Source organism: Pavona decussata, unplaced genomic scaffold, assembly GCF_977016875.1.
Source record: "Pavona decussata unplaced genomic scaffold, jaPavDecu1.1 SCAFFOLD_216, whole genome shotgun sequence".
Taxonomy (NCBI): domain Eukaryota; kingdom Metazoa; phylum Cnidaria; class Anthozoa; order Scleractinia; family Agariciidae; genus Pavona; species Pavona decussata.
The window spans coordinates 326,489-354,398 of NW_028145621.1; the positions used below are offsets into that span (position 1 = coordinate 326,489).

The 27,910-nt window shown below is 39.1% G+C and overlaps 2 protein-coding genes across 5 annotated transcripts in view; both read left to right on the forward strand.

Annotated features, from left to right (window-relative positions):
- Nucleotides 1-6,677: 6,677 nt before the first annotated feature.
- On the forward strand, nucleotides 6,678-8,484 carry LOC146459794 (uncharacterized). Its single transcript, XM_085088930.1, has 2 exons — nucleotides 6,678-6,755; nucleotides 7,757-8,484. The coding sequence occupies exons 1-2, from the start codon at nucleotides 6,695-6,697 to the stop codon at nucleotides 8,464-8,466; spliced, it is 771 nt and encodes a 256-aa protein (XP_084945056.1). The 5' UTR covers nucleotides 6,678-6,694; the 3' UTR covers nucleotides 8,467-8,484.
- Nucleotides 8,485-13,246: 4,762 nt separating this feature from the next.
- The window catches only part of LOC146459795 (A disintegrin and metalloproteinase with thrombospondin motifs 7-like), a 35,315-nt gene continuing 20,651 nt past the window's right edge, over nucleotides 13,247-27,910 (forward strand). Inside the window, exons 1-5 of one of the 4 annotated variants that reach the window (XM_085088871.1) lie at nucleotides 13,247-13,265; nucleotides 19,928-20,031; nucleotides 20,196-20,524; nucleotides 26,800-26,965; nucleotides 27,495-27,673. In XM_085088871.1, coding sequence (XP_084944997.1) covers nucleotides 19,947-20,031; nucleotides 20,196-20,524; nucleotides 26,800-26,965; nucleotides 27,495-27,673 — 759 coding nt within the window. In that variant the 5' untranslated portion in view covers nucleotides 13,247-13,265; nucleotides 19,928-19,946. Of the gene's footprint in view, nucleotides 13,266-16,908; nucleotides 16,991-19,264; nucleotides 19,347-19,391; nucleotides 19,814-19,927; nucleotides 20,032-20,195; nucleotides 20,525-26,799; nucleotides 26,966-27,494; nucleotides 27,674-27,910 lie in introns of those variants that run through there. The other 3 variants (XM_085088869.1, XM_085088870.1, XM_085088868.1) reach the window with 3 other exon arrangements.

Below are 27,910 nucleotides of genomic sequence, written 5' to 3' on the forward strand. Positions count from 1 at the left end.
GATCTCACACTGTACTCTACAAGCAAATTACAGATGTCATCGTGAGTGGATCAAATTCACTTACGCATGTAATGCAAGAATCAATTTCAGGACAATCATTTAAATTTGTGGTTTGGGCAATTCTTAATTTGCAAGTAGTGTATTTTATTTGATAATCAGAAAATCTAACTCTTCTTATAGAAGTGATTTTTTCCAACACTCCCCCGAATTCCAGTCACTGTTCATCACTTGAAATTATTGTATGCACCGCTAAGTTTCCGTTTTTTTATATCAACCAAATTTTTATCATGTATCCTCTGCATCAACAAGTTGTTCATAGGAGCTTTTGATTATATCTTTGGTGATCATTGGTTATAAGTTAACATTTTAATCAATTTCCAAGACAAAATAGTCTAAATACATGTCAACAAAGTAACCTTGTGGCCTGACGACAAACCAGATCATATCATTAGTTCTATCCAAGGTCAAGAGATGAAAGCAAACAACAAGTACTTCATGTGCAGTGCACTTAAACATCCTTCACATTAATCATTTCCTTTCTTCTTGAGACCTGTGTGTTTGAACAATGCAAGTGTGGGAAAATGCCCCACTATTGCCTGAGGATGGGGCAGGGCACAGCTGGAATTTACTGATGTATTAATGGCCATAGTTCGGGCCACAAGTCTTATGTAGTGCAGTGGTAGAGCATCTAAACTAGTAAGCGGTAGGCCTTAGGTTTGACTCCTGATAGGAGAAGTCAGATGTACTTTTTTTTTTCTGAGTATGCCCATGTCATTCTCGGAATAATGTATCACTGTCATTCATTCAACAGGCTTGAAATATACCATTACATTTATTCCATTGTGCATAATTATGTCACACACTGACATTCAAATCCTAGCAGTATGCAGGATGTTTGTTCCATGAACCTAGTTTAATGTCCTTACATGTAGCTCCCACAAGTCTCCTGTACCTCAGTGGCAGACCATCTTAACTAGAAAACAAAGGGTCTTAGGTTCAACCCCTGTTAGAGCATGATGGGATTTGGGTTGTGGGTTCAAATCCCATCTGGAACGTGTTTTTTTTCCCGAGTTTCCATTAATTTTGATACTGACGAAAACTTGTTTTATGCAAGAGAGAATACGACTTTTTTGCCTCAAAATTAAGAATAAGCCCTATTTTGCCACAGAGACTGGTTGTCGTGTAAGAAACTTAGGATTCAGAGTGTATTTTGTCATTCTGTTGTTCTTGTTATCCAGAAAGAGATTGCCAGCCAATCAACGGAAGAGTCTACAGTACATACAGGTACATGTAATCAACATTGTTTATGCATGGAGACCTGTGTGATATCATATCATCTACAGTACAGTCAAATTTATGCATGCAAACGTGATGTCATGTGAACATGTGATGCTCTGCCTATTTATTTGGCTATACTTTGATAAAGCATTGCACAAACCTTGGCGTTGATCCAGTACATATTGATAATTAAATATTGACATTAACTTCAAAACGCTTTTGATTAATAATAATTTTGTCTTTCATATGGAGTATACCGTGTGCTGTATTGCCAGGCACAATTTATAATAAATATTGATAATGTCATCTCTGAGCATCAAAAATGTTACATGTAAATTGGCTGGCATACATTTACCCTAACTTTTCATTGTTCGTTTATTGTTAGGTTATACAGCATTTGGTCGTCATCTCGATGCACTGTTGAAAATTATTAATGATCATATAAAGGTTAGAGATGTTTTTCATTATGTTTAGATTTGTCAGTTTTATCAATTATTGAAGGGCCTGGGGCATAGCTGTTCTATAAAGCTCTTTTCATTGAAAGATCGCAGATTACGTAGCGTTTCTGAATAGTGTGTTTCACCCAGGTAATTTGGATGAAATCTTGTCAATGTCGTTGCTAATCCAGGACTTAAGATTTATTTTTTTTTAATTCTGTTTTGAGGGTGCATTTTGAAAATTGAAAATTAAGAGTAATGTAGAAATATGCAAGTTGGATGTCAACATGAATATGTCACATACAATGTAAATCCAATGATCACAGTCTAAATGTACTCTGTCACATATATGTGTTTAACTTAATTCTCACATCTTAAGCTGAGGGTGTATATATTATTTCATTAAATCACCAGAAGTTCCTTATTTTCAAAACAAGTTCACAAATAGAAAAAATGATCTTAATTTCTTACACACCACTGGTATTCATGCCAAGCTGGCCGCTGCAGCCTGACCTTTATTTGTAAAACCAAACTAAAAAACTGTTTCAACTTACAAGCAGTAAAAATGGGAAAACTAGCAAAAAAACAAGGCTTGTACATTGACTTCATAAGTTACAAACTGAATTCTAAGGGTGGGTGGGTGGGAAGGTCAGTATATGGCGGATGCAACAAAGGCAACTGCCAACTTTAAGTTCACATGACCTTCATGTATGACCTAGTAGCCTCGATCAGGGATATGTGAGAAAAACATTTTCTACTTATTTTGTTCCACTCAGCCCCTTACCAGCTAACCGGTATCCTTTTCTTTTCGTTGGGAGAATGTGTTTTTTGTAATAGCTTTCAACTCATAGATATGCAAAGCATACCGGTAGAAATCACTTATTGGAGGGTTCCTATGCAAAATTGTTGCTTACTAACTCACTCACTTGATATAATCATTACTTATGTGCAAAGTGGCATTAGCTTGATTAATAAGCCATGTAATCACTTGGTAGATACTATTTCAAGCAAATCACAACACAGGTTATTAAATAGACTTGCATTATTTGTTTTGACAGTTTGGACAGTGGTTTGCTGATCAATTTTGAAAATGTATTAGTTCATCTTTGTAGCTTAGGTCAATTTTCGTTTGAGGTTTGAAACAGGAAAACAAATCTTTGTGAAATGATAAAGCGAAAGAAAAACTTCTAAGGAATACTCGACAATTTAAAAAATGGACTCTGAGAGTTTACATTAAGGAAATCACACTTCAAGGACAGATATGTACTGCACTGAGTAGTTTTCTCCCTCCTAAAAGACCAAAACAACGTACATCTCATACTTTTTTTAATTGTTCTTCTTCTTTTGCACAGGCATATGAGAAGATAAAACAAATAATGGATGTAAGTATGAATGTGCTCAGTGTGAAATTGTTTAATTATTGGTTTTTGTGATTGCACTTGGAAAGTCAATACATGTACATCCACGGGAAAATTAGATACCTATTGCAAAAGTTAAATACTAATTTTTGAACTGAGCTTAAATTATTTCTTCCTTTAATCACTCCCACTCTCCTTCTCTAACTTTCTTAGCTCATCTCCCTTTTGCACTCTTGTTCTCTCGTTCCCTCTCTCCTTCCTCCAGCACCTTCACTAGTTTTTTCATTGCCCCCTGCTGTTTTTCCCACCCACCCTCCCTGCTCTCCTCTTTGTTTCTCATCACTTCATAGATCTTTCTTTCTTCCCTCCCATATGGCTGTGCTCCCCTCTCCCCAATCTTCCTTCCTTCCTTCCTTCTTCTATCTGTCACTTACCCTGAGCCCTTTTCCCTTTGTCTCTCCCTCCTGCCTTTCTAAAGTTTCTCTTTCTCTTGCCTCTTCCTCCTGCCTTTCTAAAGTTTCTCTTTGTTTTGCCTCTCCCTCCTGCCTTTCTTCAGTTTCTCTCTCCTTAGCTCCTCTCCTCTCCTCTCATGTCAGCGTTTCTGAATGTATTGCTCCACCCAGATAATTTGTTTGAAATCTTGTCAGTGTCGATGTCAATCCAGGGCTTAAGGTTTATCATTTTAAGTTTGTTTTGAGGGTGCATTTTGAAAGTTGAAAATTAAGAGTAATCAAGTAGAAATATGCAAGTTGCACGTCAACATGAATATGTCACATACAATGTAAATCCAATAATCACAGTCTACTGTAATCTGTCACATATATGTGTTACTTAATTCTCACATCTCAAGCTGAGGGTGCTGTATTATTTCATAAAATTACAATCATTTTCAAAACAATTTCACAAATAGAAAAAATTATCTTAATTTCTCACTCACCACTGGTATTCATGCCAAGCCGGCCACTGCAGCCTGACCCTTTTTTTAAAACCAAACCAAAAAACTGTTGCAATTACTTACAAGCAATAAAAGTGGAAAAACTCTAGCAAAAACACAAGGTTTGTACATCAATTGAGAAGTTACCTGCTTTAGGTAGGAATTAAGTCCTTTATTGGCTTGACTAAACAAGTACACTGTTGTCGCAGATCAAAATTTTTTGTTGTGAGGCGGTGACTTAAGATGGTGGTCGAGAGCCGCTCGAACCGACAACAAACTAGTTTAGTTTCAGTTTTCTTTTCTCGTCACTGAAACGTAAAACTTAGGGAGACATTTATTCATCTTGTTTACTTCCTTGCTTTCAAATTCTGTCTTAAGGTGGGCGAACACAGTTTTTTCGCGCGCTTTGAAGATTCTGTCAGTGATGCTATTAAGCGCGCGCTAGGGTTGTGGTACGTCAATTCGGCGGTCGATAAAGTGATCCCTCAATTTCACATGAATTGGATAATAAAGTTAAGTTTTGATCTTAAATAACTAAGTTTCTCATTTCTGGACACTTTTTCTCTTCTTTCCGAGCAAAAAAATTCATTCACTAAGACATTATGCATGCTTTCATCTTTGCCACGAAACCCAATTAAGGCCACGCATGCGCATGAGACCAAAACATTGTGACTGGTTGTTTTCGTGGAAATGAACTGTTTTCTAAGGAACCGCTCATTAGAATTTCGCGACATTTGGCATGAAAATAGTTCCCTAAAAGCGTAACTCGTCTACAAAGAGAAACTTAAATCTAACAGAGGGTAACTTCACCAAACATTAAAATGCAAAATCGATATTTACAGGAGATCTCTCTGTTAAAAAAACATGAAAGTAGTGCAACTGTGTTAGTGTTTTGTGAGTATTTCTAAACACAAAAAATGGAAAAAATCTAATGAGTACATTTTCTAAAAATAAAGAAAACCTATTACTTATAGACGTTTAATATTTCTCTGCGTTGCCATGGAAACGGTACTAAGCTCAACAACACGTACGAAAATACATTCCTTCTTAGTTGGTCTTACCCCATATCAATTTTGGGCGTCCAGAAGTACATAGTTTCCAAATAGCGTCTTCTAACACCTGTTCACTAAAAAACTGTATGCGGCCACCTTAAATTCGTTTTATTTGAGAAATCCTTCTGTTAAATAAAGAAAATCTTGCTCGAAGTTTGTTGTCTTTATTTTAAGTCATCGACATCGACAACATGCAATTTACAAGGGGTTTTTTATTACAATTAGCAAAATTTTCATATCTTGCCTTCGAAAAGTGTCACCTCGTACTTAGCTGCATCTTTGGTGCCTTTCGGAATTGCATATTTACTATTTACTTCTTCCTCAGAAACATCAACAAATCGCTAACATTTTGAAAGTTAGTGCTCCCGCAATAATCACCTCGCGCGAGGTGATTATAGCAGGATATGACGCAATCCTCGACCAGTCAGATCAACAGAATCTCTATAATCACCGGAGTAATTATACTAAAGGTCTATACAAGATGTTGCAAACAGCGGCAAATTCGCGATGATTTCAGCTCGCTCAACTTTTACAAAAGTGGCGAACTATCCAGGAACCAAATTGGTAGGAGTCTGAGGCGTACAAGTTAAGAAAGAAAATGAAAAATTCACCGCCGTGCGTTCACGTTCTCCACAAAACCTTGAATGTGGTCATTTCACGTTGTTGTTTTGCAGAGGACGACAAAAAAATGTACCAAAATGTATAACGCACGATTGTTTTAACTCATTAAACCTATTGTTTTGCCGCATTGTCGTTGGCGTCGCCATCGTCGTTGCTTAATTGGATGGTTAATTGTAGATCGACTTTTGCCATCTTTGTAAACTCTTGAAAATGTAATGTACGGACCACTTGCGAACGATTTTAGCTATTCCGACCTTATTCAGACGGAGCTTTAACATGTAAAAAACTGCGACTGAAATATTAAAGTTCTCTAACTTTATCTTCAACCGAATATGTATCGATAATTAAAAACCGCTACATACAACTTAACTCATAGAAGCCGTGGCCTTCCATACGAACTAAATGCAAAAGTTGAACGAGCTGATTAAGTTGAGCAATTTTGAGCTCTTTGCAAGCAGTATTGAAAGAAATATCAGCCATTAAAAACAGCGAAATTGCTGGGTGGCAGAAAAGGTAATAAGCCATACATTCTCTGTAAAATTTCGAGTTTTTACAAGAGAATGTATTGGGCTCAAATTTTGAGAAAATCTGATAAAGTTATACCCTTCCAATATTCAGAGTTTTTATTAGTCTGAAATGTCAGCCGTCTCCTTCCCCTAACCCGCAGGGGTGCGGGTTAGGGGAAGGAGACGGCTGACATTTCAGACTAAGTTTTTATGTTATTAGCGTCATCAGATAGTGATTAGCATATATTAACGAGGCAAAAAGTGTAAACAAAGATTTGCCTATAGCATCCAAAGTAGTAATCGTTAGGTCATGCACCTGTACCCTGTAGGTTCTACTCCTGTTTGGATACCTCGGATTTTCTTTATTTATTATTTCGTTATTTATTATTTTTCTTTATTTATAATTTTATTTTTACAAGTATGCCTGTGTCGCTGATTAAAATTAACAATACATCTCTCTCAATGTTTTATTTGTTATAAGAGTGCAATTTATTGTTGCCCACAGAATATGACAGAAGTCTGTGATGGTCAACTTCAAAAGTTAAAGAAAGGAGATCCAAAAGTCAGTGGTAAGTTAAATTCATTGATAATTCTTATATTTATAAGTTTATAAGTTATATTCTTATATTTATAAGTTTTAAAACTCAACAGACAACTTGTATTGCATTTTTATCAATTATAATCACAAGATTTGATTGTCAAAAAGCTTTGTAACCAGGTATTTGATGGTCAGAGAGAAACCTGGGTCCAAACATTCACAGAAACTAAAAAGTAGTCCAAGTCCCTTACTGGAAGAGGGATGTGGCAAAATTGTCCCTCCCTCCACCTCCAACAAAATAATAGAGTTTCTTGCAAAATTTGGTCAAGTGTTAATATGTAATCAAGGTTGGAAGTCTCGATTGTTTGGAAGGCCTTCTGAGTTCAGTTTCTATTGCGGGGATGATAAAGTCCCAGGCTTACAGAAAAGAATATTTATTTAGTAATCTCACCATCTCTCAAGTCTTGAATGTACCAGGCATTTCCCACTCCTTGGAGTAAAGTCCTTACCTTCTGCACATCGGGCCCAAGTTCTTCAAAGCACGGGCAACACTATCCCTTCTAGGGTGCATTATTTTCTCAAACCTCCCGAACAGTTTTCGGGCCTGAGAAGTATTATTTCACATTCGATTCCCATCGAATGATGGTAGCTAGCCTCTTTACCGAGCGCTTGTTCGCAGGTTAGGTGGTAGCGTCTTGTTCAAGCTTTCCCAGTGGTTTTCTTAATCTTACAAAGTTTGTCGGGTCAAAAATGTTTTCGGGAGGTTTGAGAAACGCTCGCCAGGCCTTTTTCCCTACCCCCCAAACCTCACCTCTCACCCTTACCCCCTCCCCTCCCCCTCCCCCCTCCTCCGCGCACCCTGACAATCTTGCTTTAATGACTTTGTAGCAGTGATGTTAGCAACAAAGCGGATGCGAAAAGCTATCATGGAAAGTGGCTTTCTTTTCGTAACAGCATGAGTTGCTAAAACAACTGACATCACTGCAACGGTCTTTTACTCATATAAAACTTTTTTTTTTCTCATCGTTCCAGAGATATGTCAAAATTGTGGAGTTGAGGTGGAAAAGTACCACAGGCATTACAGATGTAAAAATGGGCACATTTGCTGTGCTGAATGTGAAACATCTACTGATGGGATCAGGAAATGTGGCCAATGTAGTTTAACCCTCGAAAGGTCAAGATCATCTCCTGATCTCAAATATTGTTTTATTGCTGTGGACCACTCCAACACTTGGATTGGAGCAAAGGTTCACAAAGGTAGCCAAAACACCCGCATAAATATAAGCGAAATAAAGAACCTCGTTTGCAAAAGGGGAAATGTAAAAAGAGAAACTGCTAAAGCCAATGCCTTTGTGTCAGTGTCACGAAATCCTTTAACAAGAGAATCCAGTGTAATAAGCATTTATGAAAGCTATGGGTTTACAGTGAAATCTTTCTTAAGAGCATCCAGCTCAAATAAGGAGAAACAAGTTGACTGTGAAATTGTTGCTGATATCACTGAATTTGTTTGTGGTCCGATTTTTCCAAAGGCAGTAGTAATTGCTGTTTTCACTGGTGATGCAGACATAATTCCTGCGTTAAGAAAAGCGCTACAGAGAAATTGTATTGTTGAGATATATAGTTGGCAATCAGGGTTAAGTGGCAACTTACGTGAACTAAAAAAAGAGTATCCCACCTTGGTGGAAATCGTGTATCTGGAGGGCGTAGAGGATAAAATTTTACTATTAAATGTTAAGAAATAGAACATTTTTTGTGACACCTTTAGTAATGAGTTAGAACAGAGTAGAAAACAGTTATAAAAGTGTTGTAAAAAAGAAATAAGAAAATAAATTTTCCGTAGTTACCAGTCGAAAATGCTATGCCCATTTTGCTGCTATTTAGAATATAATTTTAGACTTTCGTGAAATCCATTTTCATCGATTGCGACTTCATCGCTCGTCCCCAAACGCATAAAGAAGTCGACTTGGGGGAAGTCTAATATTTTGAGGCTACCTATTTAACGAGTTACGATTTCAAGTTGGGATTTGAAGTGAGATTTTCAAGTTGAATTTGGGCCTGGATCCAGTAAATGGTCATCAGTTTTACACATCGTCCTCTTTGGGGTCTTTCAAGGTGGAGGGAAGTGTGAGCGAATCGGTAATTGCAATCTTGGTTCCAGTCCTCTTCACTTTATCGAAATGAATTTCTCTTTTTGTTCATTTTAAAACAAAACTGTCATTGGTTTAGCTAGTGTGGTAAGCGCTCCCCCAGTAGGCTTTCAGCATTGCAGTACGTTGTTAAGACAGCTAGCAGCTAGAAAATCTATTTTATTGAAACAGCTAAGTAGCCTGGATCCTAGTTGGTTGCCATGGTAACACAAACGTTTTTTTCCCCCAAAAAAGGAACTTTTGTTTTGTGCCGCATGAAGCTCCATTAATTCTTGGCTAAAACTGGATAAAAAATATACTATGAAGCAGTAATTCTCCAACATATTCAACCATGATCCTCTGTGGGTACGCAATAATTTACCACACTTGAAAATAGATGCTTACATGAAACTAACTAGTCTGCTCCACACTCCACAATCATCTGTGGGCCAAATAAAATTTAGTCTCTCCGTTACGAACTTCCTGTGTTGGTTTCACGCACCCGCTTTCTTTTCTCGGAGTACAGGAAACGCAACCTACCCCACTGCCCCAAATTCACAATAGAGTTGTCTGCGGTGGATGCTAACAAACTGAACTTCAATCTTGTTGCATCAGATTGCACACAGCTTTGAAAGGCAACAATTTGTTTCATACGGGTTGAACAATATTTAGGAAAATGGAATCTCATTTAATTCGGTATTTGCATTGTGACAATGTGTGTTCTTTGTTTACGAGCGATTCGTTGGAGCAGCATCCTGGTTTATTCTCGGGCAGTACCAACTCAAAATCCAGCTTGAAAAATCCAACTCAAAAGCTATTTAGTCTGTAATATTTTATAAGAGGAACTAGTAATGACAGGTGGAAAATCACTTGTAAGCCCGCACAACCTCGTTCCCAGGGTTTTTTTCCTGCTCCTTTTCCAATAGGCCATTTCCGAGTTGCTGTGAACCTCATTATGAAAGCGAAGCTAAGTGCAAAGCTTTTGATGTGAAAATTAGTTTTGTTTGCATATCAATAAAAAACTCATTTTCATAACAAAAACTTGGCATTTAGCCTCGCTTTCATAATGAGGTTCAAAGCAACGCAAAAATGGTCTATTTACAAGGGAAATCTCTGGGGACAAGGTGACGCCTGCAGTGCTTTGATCATTCGCGACCTTTAGATTTGACTACGAGTACTAGAGTCAGTACGAGTACGAATCCAAATCTAGTTTGCGTGGCTTAACCACTCTTCACCCAAATCTTGTGTCTAATGTCTCCTTATCTGCTGGTAAACTGACAACGGGAAAGAGCAAGAGTTCTAGGGATGTGACTGATTTGAAATTTGAAAGTCGTACTCGTACTCTGACCTGATTGTCCCTTTTAACCTTACTGACACCCCTTGTGATAGGGAAAGCGAATGAGGTCAAGCAATAAAGAATCCCCGAAAAAGGCTCATCAGGGAAAAACGTCGTTTCTTCCCCCCCCCCCCCCCCTACTTTTTTCGGCCGTTTTTTACTTCGGAGCGTATATTTTGTGCCCTCCGATGACTCAAGACAGTAGCGGATCCGGGGGGGAGGGTGTTCGAAAAATGTACGTTCAGAAGTCGCCGATGCCACAGGTAATGTCAAATACAACCTCTGACACTTAATTTAAATTTTAAATTAAATTAAATTGATTATAACGTGTAACTGCGAGTGGGAGAGGAGAGGGGGGACTCGGACTGGGGGATAAGTTATTTGCCGCAAAAAAGTTTCAACAGTGTTTCTGAATCAAAGTTTTGATCCCTTCCCCCCCGAAGACAATTAGAACAATAGAGGACAAAAATATTCCTTTTAGCGGAAATGACGGCTTAATTCAGGTTTCAGATGAATGAATAAATTAATTAAAAGACATTACAATTTGAGGACTACGATGAAGAAAGAAAAGATACTCGACTGAAACCTTGACGCTGTCTGCCACAGCCATCCCGCGTGAAAAGTACCACATCGTTTGTTACTCGTGTATATTTGTACGTTACTTGTACGTATCTGTATGTACTCATATTTTACTAATGTTACTCGTATGTGCCGTATGTTACTCTGTCACTCGTATGAATCCATAACACTCTCATGTCAATCGTGTGTCAGTTCGTCTGTCACTCGGATTTACATACTAATTCTGGATAATTTTAACCATCGTACAATGTACACTTACTCCTGGATTTCTTGGTAAGAGACAGTGCTGACAATGAAAGACTCTTGATTTTTACTATAAATCTGTTTTGTTTTGTTTGTTTTTATTGATTGATTGATTGATTGATTGATTGATTGATTGATTGATTGATTGATTGATTGATTGATTGATTGCCTGCACACTAGACTTTTGCTTTCCAGGAAGCTACTTGGCTGTGACGAACCAAAACATGCCCGCTAAGTGGCTTGGCGTCAAGCATTAGCCTGGATGGCTGGAAGGTGTGCCCAAAAACACAGGAGTGGTGAGGGGAGGGTTTTTGACACTTTGAACTCAGCTGAATTTGTTTTATTCCCTAGGCTGTAGTAATTGGTTAAAGTTTCGGCAGCGTTCTCCTGTCCGATACCTGGGGGGCCTAGTGCAGGGTGATTTGGCAGGTGGGTGCTCGGCAGTTATGTGTCAAAATCAAAGGGGTGGGGAGGGCAGCGTTTCAAGAAGTCTGGGCCCTTAGCAATTTGAGGAAAGGCACGTTTTTGCAATCCATCAGACAAGGCCTCCTGGAGATAAGCCCCTTCTATCTTTAAAACCCTTACTAAGTTATCCATAAAAGCTTAAGGCATCTCACCGTACCAGGAATTGATCTGATTTCAACAGAACAAAATTCTTGAAAGAACCGCGTCCGGCTCGCTAAATTTGCTTGAATTATTTTTTCTTCTGGGAATTGTGGGCAACGCTACAGAAATGGCTTCGTCACAAGGCTTCCAGTACTTTATTGTTTAGATAATCCCATCGCTGTACAGAAGTTCGTGGGCTCGATTCGTGAAGAGGATTCAGATTTTTTCGTTGTCCCAGGCTCGAAACGTCATCCCATGAACATCACACTAAAAAGCACTCAATGCTAAAATGTCAAATGGGACTTGGTTCTAGTTTGTGAGGACTCAGCGAATTGACCTGAATTGTTTGTTGTTATCAACTTAAAACTGTATCTCAGTTACTACAGTTATTTTTTTTTTCAGGTCTGGAACTAAACGAGTTGTGCGTGAATACCGAGTTGTGTACAACGAGATTAAGTCCAATGAATTGTTTTACACAATGTGGAAAACTGTTACCACTAAGCCTGAGATATCCTTATAGTGTAACACCTTTTCAATGTGATACCCCCAGACAAAGTTTACCTCCCAGATTCCCTGCCTTCTCGGTACGTGCTTCTTACATCCGGTTTAGAAGAGAACGCTTAAAAACACACAAAGCTATAATTGTTTTTCTTCGTCGTAAAGGTAGTAAATGAGACCAGACTGAAAAGAAACTAAGTATACACTGAACTTATTCTAAACCAGCAGTTAAACCATTAATCTAAAAGGTTGAATTCAATTTTGGCACCGAGATAGGAATGACGATGAAGTGCGTTATTCTTTCCTGTACCAGCGTTGTCAATTTATTTTTTTTTTTCAAGTTAAGCAGCCGGAGTCGCTACCATTATTCCAATACTGTACACTGCCGCTCCCGCCTGTTTACAGGTTAAGTTCATGCTGTCGGTATACCTCCCAAAAAACTGAAAGATAATTGTTCTGTATGGTAGTACCCTCCGTTGTACTTACTGACTGTGTCAATGTTCTATGGCCAAGTTATACCGCATTGTACGGAATTGATCTTCTATTGTGTTCTCTGTGATATAACGTAGGATTAGGCGTATTGCTAACCACAAGTTCTTTTCATAAAAATGGTCCAAACCAAAGATGACTACGCAAGCATTTTCACGGGAAAACACAGTTTACGGATTGTACATTCTGATACATATGAATGGAATACGGGATTTCGTTCGAAACAATTTCTTCATTCCATTTCAGAAAAGTATGGGCCTCCCATAGAACTAGGGCGACATTCACTTTCTATGCTTTTTTTTTTACCGCATTTGCAGCAGTTTACGGGGGTCATTTTGTATCGTTTCAATCGCAAGCAACAACTCATCTGTCAGAAACATTATCAACAAAAAAATTCAACTAATGATCCGCCTAAATAAAGGTTTTGTTATCAATCCAAGTCATGACAAAGAAAGAAGATTAACAAAAACCGATTTTTTTGTATCTTCCCCCCTCTCTGCGTTGATCCCTGAGATCGTATTTAACAGACCTGCAGATTAAATAGCCGCGCCAATTTATAAGTGATTAGAAGCATCATCAGTCAATCTTTCCTACTCTTTCCTAGCAGAGCATAGCTTCCCATGAGGCAGACTTTTAACGCTGATGGTCGTCTTTCAAGTTAACAGTGAGTTACCTTTTGCATTTATGCGTTAAATTTCTAGTGGTATTCTGATGCTCCATTACTGTTCACTTCACATTCTTTGCGGTGTTGTTTTTCTACAAAGAGTGGCGAAGGTAAGCTCTGAGATGGATCAGTAAATGATCCCATCTAGGGAATGCAGCAATGCTTCTAGTCGCCACTCGCTGTGGGAGTGAGCAACGATGAACCTTTCCAAGTAGATCAGTTTGTTTAAGATTTCGCGAGCAAACATTCAATTCAGACAGTCAATTGTTTCTCCTAGAGACAGCGTTGCAGTTTAACTTAAAAGAAATATATCTACATTTAATACCTTAGTAATCAAGTCGTTCTGCGCCAGGCTTGTGCCAGGCCGTCGCTGTTCCTTTTTTTGGGACAGGGCAGTTATGCCGTTGCAGGAAGTAAAACATTAAAAGAGCGAAGTGCCACCTCACGGCAAAACAAAACTAGGGCAAAACCCAAAGACGAATTGAAATGGTTGGTTTGATTTCATGTCATAAAGCTACAATGTGGCCTTAAGTTCGGATACTTACTAAAGAGCTTTACTGGTTGTTGATTTTGGAAAATGAAATAACTGGTAAGCGTTTCCGTGCTTGAACTTAGTCTTTGTGGGAAGGAAAGTATTTATGCTACGTGTAATCGGATAAAATATTTACTGATGGCATTTATGCCAAATTATCGCCTAACGGATCATAAACTGGATTGAATAGATGAGTTAAGATCAACAAAGGGCCGATAGAGCCTATAGGACTGCGTCAGATATCGTTTTCACTCCAGTCTTGGTTATGATATGAGAGATTGTACCATTTAGAACCCGCATCGCTTTAGAGGGCTATGTTGAATTGTACTACGTGGTCAGGCTTGAGCGGACTCTCGAACCGATGCAGTTATTTAAAACGGAAGCATGAAATTTGGAGAAACCGGCGTGGTTTCTCTTTTCCAGCCGGTCGAGCATAATTTTTCAAAATGCCGACCGTGTGAGTAAAGACGTCGAACAACAATATGATGTGAGGGCTCGCTATGTGGAAATCAAAATAAAATCGGAGTACCCGGAGAAAAACTTCTCGTCTCAAGGAGGAGAACCAACTAGCCAGCAGAACAGGAATAATTTTTTTTGTTTTCCAGGCGAGCGGAAACAAGCGCGAGGGGAACGCGGAGCGTGAGTGATGCGGAACGGGAGGGGCGCCCCTTCGCTTCGCGCGTGACATGTAAAGTGTCAACGGTGTCCTCACGATTTACTTGCCACATCAACTTCCATTCACTCGCAGTATTTACCCTGTTAGTAAAAAGAAAGAAAAATATCGTCGAAGCCTTCCCTTTATTCATTCCAATTCGATACAACTGCGTTTGGTTAGATTTTCAACGCACTATATCTCAAGCTGTTTGTTGTTGTTGTTGTTGTTTTATAATGATTGTTCTAATTAAAATACCGTAATATTTGTTTTTTAAGTATTTTCTTTGTATGCCTTTCGAATTTATGTTGCTTTTCATCTACCGACGTAATAATGATAATTAAATATACCCAATCAAGTTGCTCTCAAATCGCTGAATTTAACTGATTATCATTTATTAGAGTTATACCTTCCGAATTTGTTTTCATAATACTCCAAAATGACACTGGCCTGTCTGATTTTTAAATGAAAAACACTTGATATTCATCTCCAATCAGTTCCGTCAATATTGGCCGTGTCTACCACTGTTTTATCGTAAATAGGAAATTAAAAATATTTTCCTGATGTCCGAAATACCAATGTCATGCACTCAAGTGTGTTTTCGACAACTTTGTACATAAAAAAGTAAACAACTGACTGACCAAGGCTGGCTTCGCGGCTAGCTTGTTGGGCGATGTCATAAACAGTGCCATCGTGCTGTTTAATATGGAACATATAAACTCACTCAGTTTGTTTCTTTCCACCGAGAGGGTTGGGAGTGTAAGTTGTAACTAGTCTTTCGGGTCACCAATGGCAAATTTACCTGTAACGCATATGAAGGCAAATTTTACTCGTACTCCGCGACTGATGAAGAGGAAAATAAAATAAATGGTTGGCAGACGCTTATGCTATAATTCTCGTGGAAGAAAGTTTTCTCAACTTCATATACCGAGCACCCACCAGCAAGGAAATATCGTTACCAAAACATATGTCAAGTACAAGTAAAGGACGTCCGCTGTCTCAAAAAGGTTCTCTTTTTTAGGAGATAGGGATACTTTACACAGGTTAATGGAGCAGAAATTGCGCAGTGGAGAGAGCACCGATGTGGTCCGTGGGTTGACTCGCGGCTTGACTTTGTGGTTGGTTCCTATCCTTGCGACGAGAGCTCGAGGTTTTTCTCCGGATACTCCTGTTTTCCGCTCTCCAAAAAACCGCAACGTCCCTAAATTCCAATTCGACCCGGATATTAACATTAAAAAAGGAATTTATTTTAAGTATTCAAAAAATAGAAGGTTGGGGCTCATGATCGGCATATCGTCATATCGAAGATGACTGACTGAGTGATTTCATGTAACTCAAATTTATGATTCACTTGGTATGTGCATTATTCCAAAGGCATTCCAATAGAAAACGATCTTCTTGAAATCAACTTTGTGGGTCTTGTGGAGGTCCATTGTAGCCGGACTACGAGAGGCCCGTTACGAATGATTATTGGTAGAGATAATCTGCAGAATGCGAGCGAAACAGAGAACGCTCGCTGAGGAGAATTCTAACTATTCTTATTCCGGTTCAGAAATAACGGAACAGACAGAAGATATCAGTTCCCCAAAAGAACACAATTCCGCCTTTTCCCATTAATCTGAAAACCTTAAAAAATAACACAATTTCACGTATTCTGAGCAAACTGTATTCCGTTTATTCTGCTGTCGGGACGGAATGAAGAACTAATTCATTCCGAAAACAGAATAGGTTTAAACTGAGAACCGATGAATACCGTCTATGTATTCTTGTTCCAGAAAACTCGCAAAAGAATGCACGCTACTGGTAATGTTGCGGTCAGACGGTAAGATGACAAACAGGAATGAAGGGAATGTCTGAGACGTAAAAATGCGGGGAACACTGACATGAGAAAGATCGTAGAAAAAAGGTTTTTATTGAACGATTTTCCGTTGATGACACTTCTGAAGCTATGCGCGCCTTTACAACAGCTCAGATTTTGAATAGTGGTGTTTTCAATTTGTTGTTCGTTCAGTTAGCCTGAATACTCATTCTTCAAAACTAACCGAGATAAAAAAAAAACAACAACAACAACAACAACAACAACCCTGAAGAAAAATAACGTAACTTCATTAAATCAGGCGTTACATCTCAGGATCTCACACAGACTCAAGAGCTAGAACCACATTGTGGAGCACAAGAAGCAGTACGTCAAGAAGGATCCTGTTCAGTAGCTTTCATTTGGGTGATAGTAGTTTAAAAATTAACAAGCTTACAGCCGGATAAATTTAAAGACATATCCACATGAGAGGAGGTTCTCCGATCCGGGAATAAACAGGAGGTCAAAGCAAAATATGCACCGGGGAAAGGCACGCAATCAAAGCAAGACTCAAATTAGCGCATTCTTTGTGTCCGTGTGTTATTTTTTATAATACTTTCAATATCAAGTTTATAAACTGACTGTTATCGCGTTGTTAGCCTTCTGCCTCCCAAGGAAAAAAGCTGTCAGCGGTCAAAACATCAGTCGCATGCACATCTATCAAATGAAGTCTTGGAGCGAGTAAGGTTACTGGCTAACCACCTATGCACTGAATCTAGGTTTGTATGACACGGTCAAGTCTGTGGAAAGATGAAAGTCCTATTTTCCATTTAAAAATGGGAACTCTAATCCTGAGCAGTTCAGTTGCTCACGATCGTCAGCAAGCATTCCCAAAGCACCCGATTCCTCCATGTTATAATGTAAAGGCTGGTTTCCATATGATCGCAGATCGCAGATCGCAATAAGGTCTGCGATCGTCTGCGATCATATGGAAACTACTTCTGCGATCGTCTGCGATCCTGCGATCGTGATCGCAGAAGATAGAACCATGTTCTATCTAAAGGCTGGTTTCCATATGATCGCGGATCGCAGATCGCAAACAGTCGCAATTGATCGCAGACGATCGCAGGAGATAGAGCATGGTTCTATCTTCTGCGATCGTCTGCGATCACGATCGCAGGATCGCAGACGATCGCAGAAGTAGTTTCCATATGATCGCAGACGATCGCAGACCTTATTGCGATCTGCGATCTGCGATCCGCGATCATATGGAAACCAGCCTTTAGATAGAACATGGTTCTATCTTCTGCGATCGTCTGCGATCACGATCGCAGGATCGCAGACGATCGCAGACCTTATTGCGATCTGCGATCTGCGATTTGCGATCCGCGATCATATGGAAACCAGCCTTAACTGTACTAAACACAATCAACCGGTACTCTTTAAAAATCGTAGCTACAATCAGGGTGTGGCCATTTATAAACGACGTCTCTTTGGCCTTTCGACTTTTCCTTCTGTGGTGGCCTTTACTTTGAGTCTGTGGATTAGAAGTCGAGGTGTCCTGGCCATTCAAATGACTAATCACAGCTAGTGCCGTTACTGTTGTGGGCCGTTTCCTTTAATACCGCACAAGATCCTCATAATTTTTCATTTGCATGAGTCTGTGCATGCCATTTTCTTTAGGAATACCTTTTTATTGCATTCGGTTCTTCTCTTTGGTTCCTTAGGAGAACCTGTTTAGTGTTGGAAGTAGTAGTAGTTGTCTTTTTTTTTTTCGTTGTTGCCAGCCGTTCTAATGTGTGTTTTCTTCACCACCGTGGCGAGTGTGAAAAAGTCAAGTGCGAAGTTTTTAAAGCTGTAGACAACGTATGTCTAAGAATCCAGACTCACAGGAAGTGATTTGAAATCCTTAAAATCAGCGTGTATAATCATGTTACAGTAATTTCTCGCAGTATTGATAGAGAAGGAAGGCTATTACCACTTTTAGTATTATTCAATACAATATAACACTGCCCAAATATGGTCATGGTACACTGAATATTCATCGTCCGTAGTCAACAGATACCGGTCTGCAATATACGTTATTCATGTGTCGGCGAGAAGAAATGGCAAAATAGAGTTCGTCTCCAGCTTTCCTGCAATAAAACTGTACTTTGTTATCAATGTGTTGAATATTAAAACAGTTATCCAGCTCAATCTTTCGGAATATCTCCTGATTTTAGCCAATTCGGCCTACCGCCTCGTCAGCCGATATTCAGCGCAGTTTCGCAGGATAATTGTTAATATACGTGTGAACTTCGAGAGCGCAAAGAAGTAACTCCCCCGCGCCATGTTGATGAAAATTTCGGACCTGTTTGTTTTTGAGAGATGTGGAAATGTGTCGTTGACGTTTGATATCGTTTGATGTTTTAATCCATATGCAAACAGGTACAAACTGTTTAATCTGGATAACAATAGTGAAACAAATCGCTGTGAATTAGTATTTTCTTAACAAATTGGTTCCTAAGAAAACGTTTAGTTTACTAAAGATGCAATCACCACTGATGACTAATAGTATTGATAGATCTTAGTGAGAGGACAATTGAAGCAAGTTGTGTGTTCGCAGCTCTGGGGGTGGCAATCATAGGACTCTAAATTCCTGAATTGCGTATTTGCTTGTGATGAAATCGAAGAAGAAGCATACACACAGAAGCAATTTTGAGAGAAAACAATGGCCCTCCTATATTGTTTGCCCGCGTTGTCTCTGCGGCTTCGAAACGGAAACTTTCGAGTCATGGAATGCTCTCCTCTTTTAACTTAACAAATAAATAAACAACACTATCCTTGAACTCAATCAATAAGTTGTCAACCTCTTTGATATTTTGTCGGGAAAATAAAGGTTATTCAAACAAGTGGAACAAAACAACTCTTAAAAGTATGAAAGAGCAATCGAACCGTAATTTGCCACGTCAACACGCTTTGGAAATATACGCAGTCTTACAATAGTGGTCCTCTTTTGGGGGAAGCACATGTGATTTGTAACACGCATAACAAAATTGTCTACAAATCAGTAGTATCTTCAACTTTTCGATCGATCCAGAAAGGAGCTGGCAGATTTATGAGGTGTTTAGTTTCCAATAACCTAAGATTTGTAACCAGATATCTGTTTCTTGGCGGGATTCCAAATCCAGTCGATATTTTGCTACAGTGGCCTAATACCTTTCGGTCTTGCAATTTTGCTGAAATCAATGTCGCCCACAACAGCGTTTGCGCAGTTAGGGTGTGTGTGTCGCGATGTAAGGTGCTCATATATGCTCCATCTTAACTCGCATTCTTTTATCAAAGGGACTAATCTCTGGGCCTCAGAGATTTCTGGCTATTTTGATAATATGCTTAAATGAAGGATAAGTGTCGGTAATCACAACACTGTCGCACGGCCAATAATATCAGATCGTCTGCCGCCGTCTTGTATCAAGATCACTCTCATTCTTATAATACAGTAGCTTTAACCTTAATTCCGTTAATTATCTGGCACTAATTGACAGAAACGAGTCTAAGAGGCGAATAATTGCATCGTCTTGCGTAAAGGAGTGAGTGCGTTATTCTGATTTTGCCTTGCAATTGCCGCACAAACAGGGCTCTCGCGGTGATGTTTTGGTGACAAGTACAGTAACACTCATATAACTTATCTCTTCTCTGCTTAGATAGCGCCGTTGCATAGTTATGTCTTCGATCAGTGTACGTGGAGTTGCCGTGCTTCTTTTTCATCTAGCGGGCTTCTTGACAAGGATCCACGGCAAAACCGCCGGTAAGTGTATAATTTAAGTGATCGTTTTAAAAACTAATGGATGTTTTGGATTTGCGCGTGAATGATAGTGCCGATGACGGCATTATGTATCATTTCGTGGTTAGCAGACTCCGTCTGCTACCATCTCCCATTCTCGTAATTTATTTTCTGTTTGCCGTTTTCAGAAAATCTGGGGAAAAGCCGCGACGAGTTGCGGCTGGTGACCTTCCCTGCACTTGTGGATAGCGATGGTAGGTTTGTTTCACATGTACAAGAGGAACACAACGTTGATGCTACAGACAAGCAAAGCAAGGGACTTCTACACCTCGAAATGCCAACTTTCGAAGGGAAAAAACTGCGACTTCGCCTCTCTAAAAATAGACAATTTATAGCGCCAGGTCTGGTCATTGAGAAGGAAGGGCAAATGAAATATTATAATCCTGAATGTCACTATGAAGGGCACATTATAGATCAGCCGAATTCGTCGGTGTCCATCAGCTATTGTCGAGGTCTGGTAAGTGCAAATGCAAGGCTTTCTTGGCTTCTTTTAATTACCGCATTAGCAAGTAAGTCAGTATGCTTTAATCCGGCGTTAGAAGAATGGGTTTAGTTCTAAGTTGGTGTGATATCGGTATTTATTTTATACGTGTTTTTATTGCCTGCACGTCATGCAGAGCCCAAATGTACCGCGGCGATATTTTGCAATGTTGTTCCAATTGCGTCATATTTATGACAGTCTTTCTAGAGAACTGGTTTTCATGACATTCAGTTTATTTTACGAAAACTAAGACAGTAGTTAAGAAAAAGGTTAATATACTAGCAGACAAGCTCTTTCTTCATCATGTTGTTTTACCGGCCTCAAGTGTTCATAATTCTTTAAAACGCAGACATAATCTAAAGTTGTAGTTATTGGATCAGTTTGCCAAATTTTCATGCTATCCAGCGCAAGGGTTGTATTGCAAGGTTGCACGCTTCCAGATAACGATGCGATACAATTTTAAAAAGAACGCCATGCATATATCTACGACGCAAAAGAAACTTTTAAACGACATTAGCGGATAGTTTACGACAAAAAGCAAAAACAGGCCGCTTACCTCATGCGGCGAGCAATGCGGTTATTTGGACCAAATAAAGAAGTTTGTTTTAAATTTTCAACAAGTGTTGAGTTCCTTGTTGATGGATCTACCGCTTCAAAAAGCAACCTTTGTCTTATTTCCCACGGTGGAATATTGCCTTGTGCTTTTTGGTTGTCAGCAGAACACTTAAGCTTGCCTCTTCCGTTTAAAAATATAACTTTCAAGCATGTTTTAGGACGCTATGGTCGCGGCTGTCAGAAACACTTAAGAATATTGCGTGCAGTCAATTTTCCAGTTCAAATAGTCTTGCTTTTCCTGTCAGCAACTGTTTTTAGTTGATGTCGCTAACATGTGCTAGAAAGGTGATTCTTTGTACTGAGCCGATCTTTTTACATAACAGCCTGCAGATGGAAGCTATGGATGAAAGTAAAATGTAGGTAGGTGGCCTCAGGGAGACGAAAGCGAAAACAAATTGAACCTCCCCAAGGCAACGTGAGATGGAGCGCAAACTATGCAGATTAAGTGAACAGCGTCAAAAATCTTGTCAGGATTAAACCACAATTTTTCTGTCAAGCGAGTTTATTTTTTGCTGTTTCAGTTTCTTCAGATTGCGGGATATATTTGTGAAACCTTTCTCAATTCGCTCCACTTTTCCAAGGAATGGGACACTTCAAGACGTTTTTCGTGTCCAGACATGCACGCCAACGAGGCCTAACAAGAGCAGCTATTTTGGCCTCCGGGCGGTATTTCCTTCCCATTCTTTTATTCCTCTCCAGGGTCAAAGTTTCATCTATCAAAAACCGTCATATGGAAGAAGGAAACTTCACTTACGGTCTTATTCCCCAAAGCAAGTCCATCTGGATTGTCAAGAAAGAAGGGGTGGATTTACGAGGCAGTGTCTTTTCTCGCTTTTGCATCTCTTTTTGCACGCGATCTATCATTTTTATTGTTTAGTCATCTCGGGCGCTTCCAGTTTCCTGTCAATACTCAAGGACATTTCAAGATGTGATGTCTAAAATGCTTGTAATTTCTGGGAAGTCTTGTAATAGCTGGAACAAACAAAACCAAACCACAGGCTTCATAGTGACAACAAAAGCCTGTGTTCGGGATGTCCCTTCAAACTTAAATCAAGCAAATCTGCAATATTTCACCTTGTATCAGCCTAATCTACAAAATTAGCAACACAGACGAAATCTGATATCGTGGCACTGAAAATACCCTTTTAATCGACCGAAAGTTCAATGATCAGAGAAACGAATGTTTGGATACAAAATAGAGATTTTCAAAGCTGTTTACTTGAAGCAATATCCGCTCGTTTGTCATCGCCAAGGGAACTTTGCCATCATACATCTAACAAAAACAAATCGTACTTTTACACGTGTAAACAGCACAACGAAAAGCTGTAAGCTTGGAAAACGTTATCTGCGGCTGCTTATTGGATTCAGGGACTTATTAAATTTGGGGAGGAAATCCGTCCAAGTGATTGACAATCATTTCCCGCGCGCGAGAGATTGCCGAATCTTGCCGACAGCTAATCACCAAGCACGTTATTAACTGCAAACACTAATTGATTTTTTCTTAGCTATGATCACTATTGATCATCAGATAAGTTAATCAACTTTGTCTTTATCTTTTCACTAACCAGGGATAAATGTATGTTTTCAAAGGGAATGAATGCTCGTAGACAAAATTGTTGCAAGAAGTAGACTTTCTTGAACAAAGTTTGTTTAACCCTTGATCCAAGGTAGCAACTTATTGATCTTGATGTATTTTCTCTTTACCTGTTAATGAGTTGTGGGCAAAAAGAAACACAAAATACCGAGACAAATTTCCTGCGACCCCTTACCTTTACCTTGGCACGAAAGAGTGAGTGTTAAATTCTTTGAAAAAGGCATCTTTTTCGATGACGTATACTGATTAGGTCATGGGAATTTGTTTTGTTCCTTTTAAAATATCGCATTTTCGTGAAGGTCAGGATACTTACAGAGCGTATGTACTTCGTGGAATGCAATATCTTCTTGGAATGGTGGAATGTAACGTCTTGCTTGGTCTTGCTTGCTTGCGTTTATTTCATTTGTGGTCTTCTGCTGAGAGTCAGTTGGCTTTCGTAGATGACTCATGGAATAATGACAAAAACAGCCATCTTTGATATGTTATAACTACGTTAATCTCCTTTTTAACAAAAATTAAGGCTATAGACGTTATCTTCAAGTTTCAGCTAGTAATGAACACGTCAGTTAAAAAAGGGCCTGGCAAAAATGATGAAATATTTGAACGAACATCTCATTTAAAAAAAAGTCAAAAGTTTTGTCATCTCTCTTGTTGGAGACTTACGACAATTACGAGCAAAATTTAAAATGTTCTTTCGTCATAAAGGGCACAAAGATGGAGAAAAACCGAAATTTTAACTTAAAGGAATTATGTATCAGTCTAATGACACTGATAGTGTTTTTCCTGGTTTCGGAAAAGTTCTTTGAGATGGTAAAATACAGTTTGTCAGTGGTCAATTGTGCATAGGCTCATCTCTAGCGGTATGAATTCTACAATACGGATTGCTAACAAATTTATTTGTATTTTTAGATATTCAGTCGTTTCATGCATTGGACCCGTTTTCCAAAAAACCTTGCACACTCTCACAGCTTTAATCTATTTTCTTCACCTGTAGCCACCTACAACTTTTGCGGCGCTTCGTTGTAAGTGGAATACAAAATTTATGATTGCGGAATGTGCTTGTCGACATACGATATGAAGGGTTAATTGTTGTAGACAGCAGTAGAGTCCTGACACTCAAACGGGAGAGCTCGCGTTGTAGAAAGCGGTGGGTCCGGGGGGAGCACTTTTTGGCAGGAGAGCGCTGAGTCATGTTTTCGAGCGCATTTTGATTCTTCACCAGCAATTAGTTACAAAGATGCCAACTTTTAGCTTTTCTTTTTCATTTCCATGCGAAACAATTCTAAAAAAGGGGAAACCACCGGACATAATGATCACATTTCACTTTTTCGACATTTTTGGCTGTCAACTAATCAGGTGGCAGACGGGCATTGTCGCTGGGAAACGTCAAACGAGTTATAAGAGATAAGCATGTTATTGGCAAGCTACAGGTTATTATTATTTCTAGTGATAAAAACACGTGTATATTATCTAAGTAAAAGGCGTTACTTATTTTAGTTCCACTCGCGCCAAGCCAACAAGAGCTGTATCTTTAAAGGTCAAGCACTATGGTCTGTTATACTAATGATATCAATAAGCGGTATTTGAGAAACACCGGAACTCAACCACTGCCGAAATAGCTTGGGGTTAATTTGTCTCATATCGAACTTGCCCTCAGCTACATTTTTCCACTAACCAAAGTTCGCTTTCGCAAAAGCATCAGAATAGCGAATATTTGATTAAAAAGATCATTGGAAAATGAAATTCCAGAGTTTTGATTGGCTCATGAGCGGCCATCGTATATCAGCCATTATACATGCCTAAGAAAATTAAATCAGCAAGGTCTAACAACATTTCTTGGTTGTCTTAATAAAACAATTATTCCACTCACGCTTGTTGGATATGGGATGATTATAGCCAACTGGGCGCTACGCACCTCGTTAGCCATCTATCATCTCATATCCAACGCGCGCTCGAGGAATAATTGTTAATAATTAAACATTTTCAAAAGCAGGGCCGGGTGGTCCCTTGCATGAAGGAACTTCGTTAAGTATTTGTAATAAAGGACTTTCCACGTTGATTAGAAACGTCCACACAACATGCAGTTGGTTCGTGATGAGAAAATTGTGATGATGATTAAATCATTGTGGGTGTGTCTGTGGTATTATTTTCTCTAATGAAATTTCCATCGGCTGAAAAAGAATTTAATTTACTCACTCGCGATAACCTTAGTATAAAATGCTTAAAGTTGGCTCAGAAACACCTCTTATTTTGTTATCTGAAGAGAATCTTTTATCGACAAAAACATTGTGTTACAGCATGTTAATGTTTTCCGGTTAGTAAAATCTCATTATGTGTTGTGCATGTACTTCACTGGGAAATGCCCTCCAGAACAAATGTTTTTTTTTTTTCTGTTCATGTCTAGTTAGCATTCTATCAGAAAACATTTAGTGGCGCCCGTTCACAAATGTTTTTGTTGCAGACGCCACAGATGTGGCTTTATTTAACAATTATTTCCATGAGCGCGCGTTGGATGTGAGATGATAGATAGCCAATGAGGCGTAGCTCCGAGTTGGCTATAATCATACCATATCCAACAAGCGCAAGCGGAATTGCTTTATTAAAAACATCTAAGAAAGTTTGCTAGATCCTGCTGATTTCGCTTTGCTAGAACGACCAGAAAACAATTTAATGGTCGCTATTTCTCAGGCATGGTGTAATGGCTGATATACCATGCCCTCTTAGCCAAACAAAACTGTGCAGTTGCATTATCCAATGACCATGCTTTAATAATTTATATTATACTCAATATATGAGGTCCATGTACAACAGACGAACTGAATCGTAAGATGTTGGCCATTTTCCGCAGACAAAACGAGAAAAATCTCTTTCCCATTTCACACCGGTGGGCAATTAATAGCATATTTCGAACAAAAATGGTGAAGATCAGTAAACTGGTAGAACTAGAACTTGCGACCCAAAATGAAAGCATACATGTATGTCGTGTAATACATGCAGGAGACACGCTTACGATACAAATTGTTTAAATCAGATTACTGGTTAGTCGTGGGATTTTGGAAAAATGTTTGAAAAACCCTATGGCTAGGTAATAACCTGAACAATGACAACATTTATCGGTATCTTCAGCAGCGTAGCTCCCACCCCTCAAACAGACAAAGGGACTTTTAGCAACGACGACGGCGACGGCAACGAAAAGGTCAAAAAAAAAAAAAAAATAGGTATAACAACCACAACAACGTTGTGCATTGCACTTTTTGGTACATTTCTCTGCCGTCACTGCACGCCTAGGACGTGAAATTTCCTGCGGAGACGTTTTATGGAGGACATAAACACATGATTATGACTTTTCCTTTCTCTCTCTAAACGTGCGTGCGGTCTCCAAGAATTCGACTCCAGGAAATTTCACCTACATTAGCGAGTTGGAATAATCGCGACGACGTTTGAAAAAACGCTAATTCATTTTAACAGTGACGTTTTCGCTGCCGTCGTTGTTGTCGCTGCTAAAACTCCCTTTCAGCGGAGGAGGAAAATGAATTATCTACGGTACCAACTTAGGGTTAGAGCAATATATTACAACCTGTACATGTGCGAGTGAATTCTCGTTTAAATTTAAACGACGCATTCTTAGGAGCAAGACGTTTACTCCAATTTAGTTCATTGATGGTGTGGATGGTTCCAAGATAGTCATCGAAACGTTGCAAGTATAACCGAAACAAATTATATACAACCAGCCAATTAAAAAGAGCTCAATGAAGGAAAAAAAAACATGCAAATTCAATTTACGTGGTAGAACGTGAGCATACCAAGGTGAATTTAACTTTCTCTTCCCTACCCCCAAAGCCATTCTCACCACTCATTCTCACCACTTTAGCTCCTGGAGAGTTTTGTGACGTGAGACAAATTACAAAAGTTAGGAATAATCACGAAGTAGTTCAAATAACGTAAACTGTAATTCTACGTGACGCTTTAGTCGGCATTGCTAGCCGTCGTGGTTGCTTATGGTACCAGTTGATCTTGACGGTAAATGATTTTCTTTTTCTAGAAAGGGTTCATTCACACTGAAGATGGCGACCACTTTCTTATAGAACCCGTACATGACAAAACGTCCTCTGACGCGGAGGTAAAGTACCCTCATGTCTTGTACAAAACAACAGGGAACAAGCCGATTTTACGATTCAAACAAAGTGGGAAGTTTTGCTCTGAGCAAGGTACTGACATTTTCTCTTTTATATTTGTGTCCTTACAGAACGAATCTATCGTTTAGTAAAATGAGGATTGTTTACGGCAATATTTGTGCACGTGAAGAAGTGAATGACCTTTAGCAAAGTTATGTTTTCCCTCCCAGATTTGAAAACAAAAAACTGATTAATACAGATGAGTACTTTCATGAGAAACTGTTTATGTTGCGCAAGGTGATTCCAACTTTCTAAAGTGTGAACATCTAAATAAAAGCAGCACTTTCTGGTGTGGTACTGTTTATTATGCTGTACAATGCGGTTTTTACTTTTGAGAATGTGGATGAAATCCTGAAGTATGACCATTCAAATGAAAGCTACTGAGTAGTACTTTCCGGCGGTGCTGTCTATCATGCTGTACAAGGCGGTTCTAACTTTTGAGAAGGTGGAAGTATTGCCCAAGTATGCGTCATTTTGTTTTACAACAAGACGTCAGAGCCAATGGAACCAAAGGAGTCGTTTACTGAATCAACTTACCGAATTGACATTCTTATTCCTTTAGCACCGATCAAACGTCACCTACGCTCGCCATACCTTGACATGAACAGTGGACAGAAGCGACGTTCAAGACGCTCCGTCAGCACTGAGAAAAATGTGGAAATATTGATGGTTGCTGATAAGACCATGCATGAATTCTACAAGGATGGGTTAGAGGAATATCTGCTTACTATTGCAAATATGGTATGTTGTTAGCATGTATTGCACAGATAGTCTTCTGGATAACAGCAAGCAAGCACTCTGATAAACTAGCTTCTTACCAGTACGCTACCAGCTTGTATCCTTCGAGTAGAGAAGAAGTAACAAAGTTACCTTCATAACGTATTCCCCGAATAATCTAACCGTCAAATAGTCATCTCCACCCACTTTTCGCTTGTGCGCTTCTTTGGCTCAATTTTGTGTAAAACGGTCTATAATTGG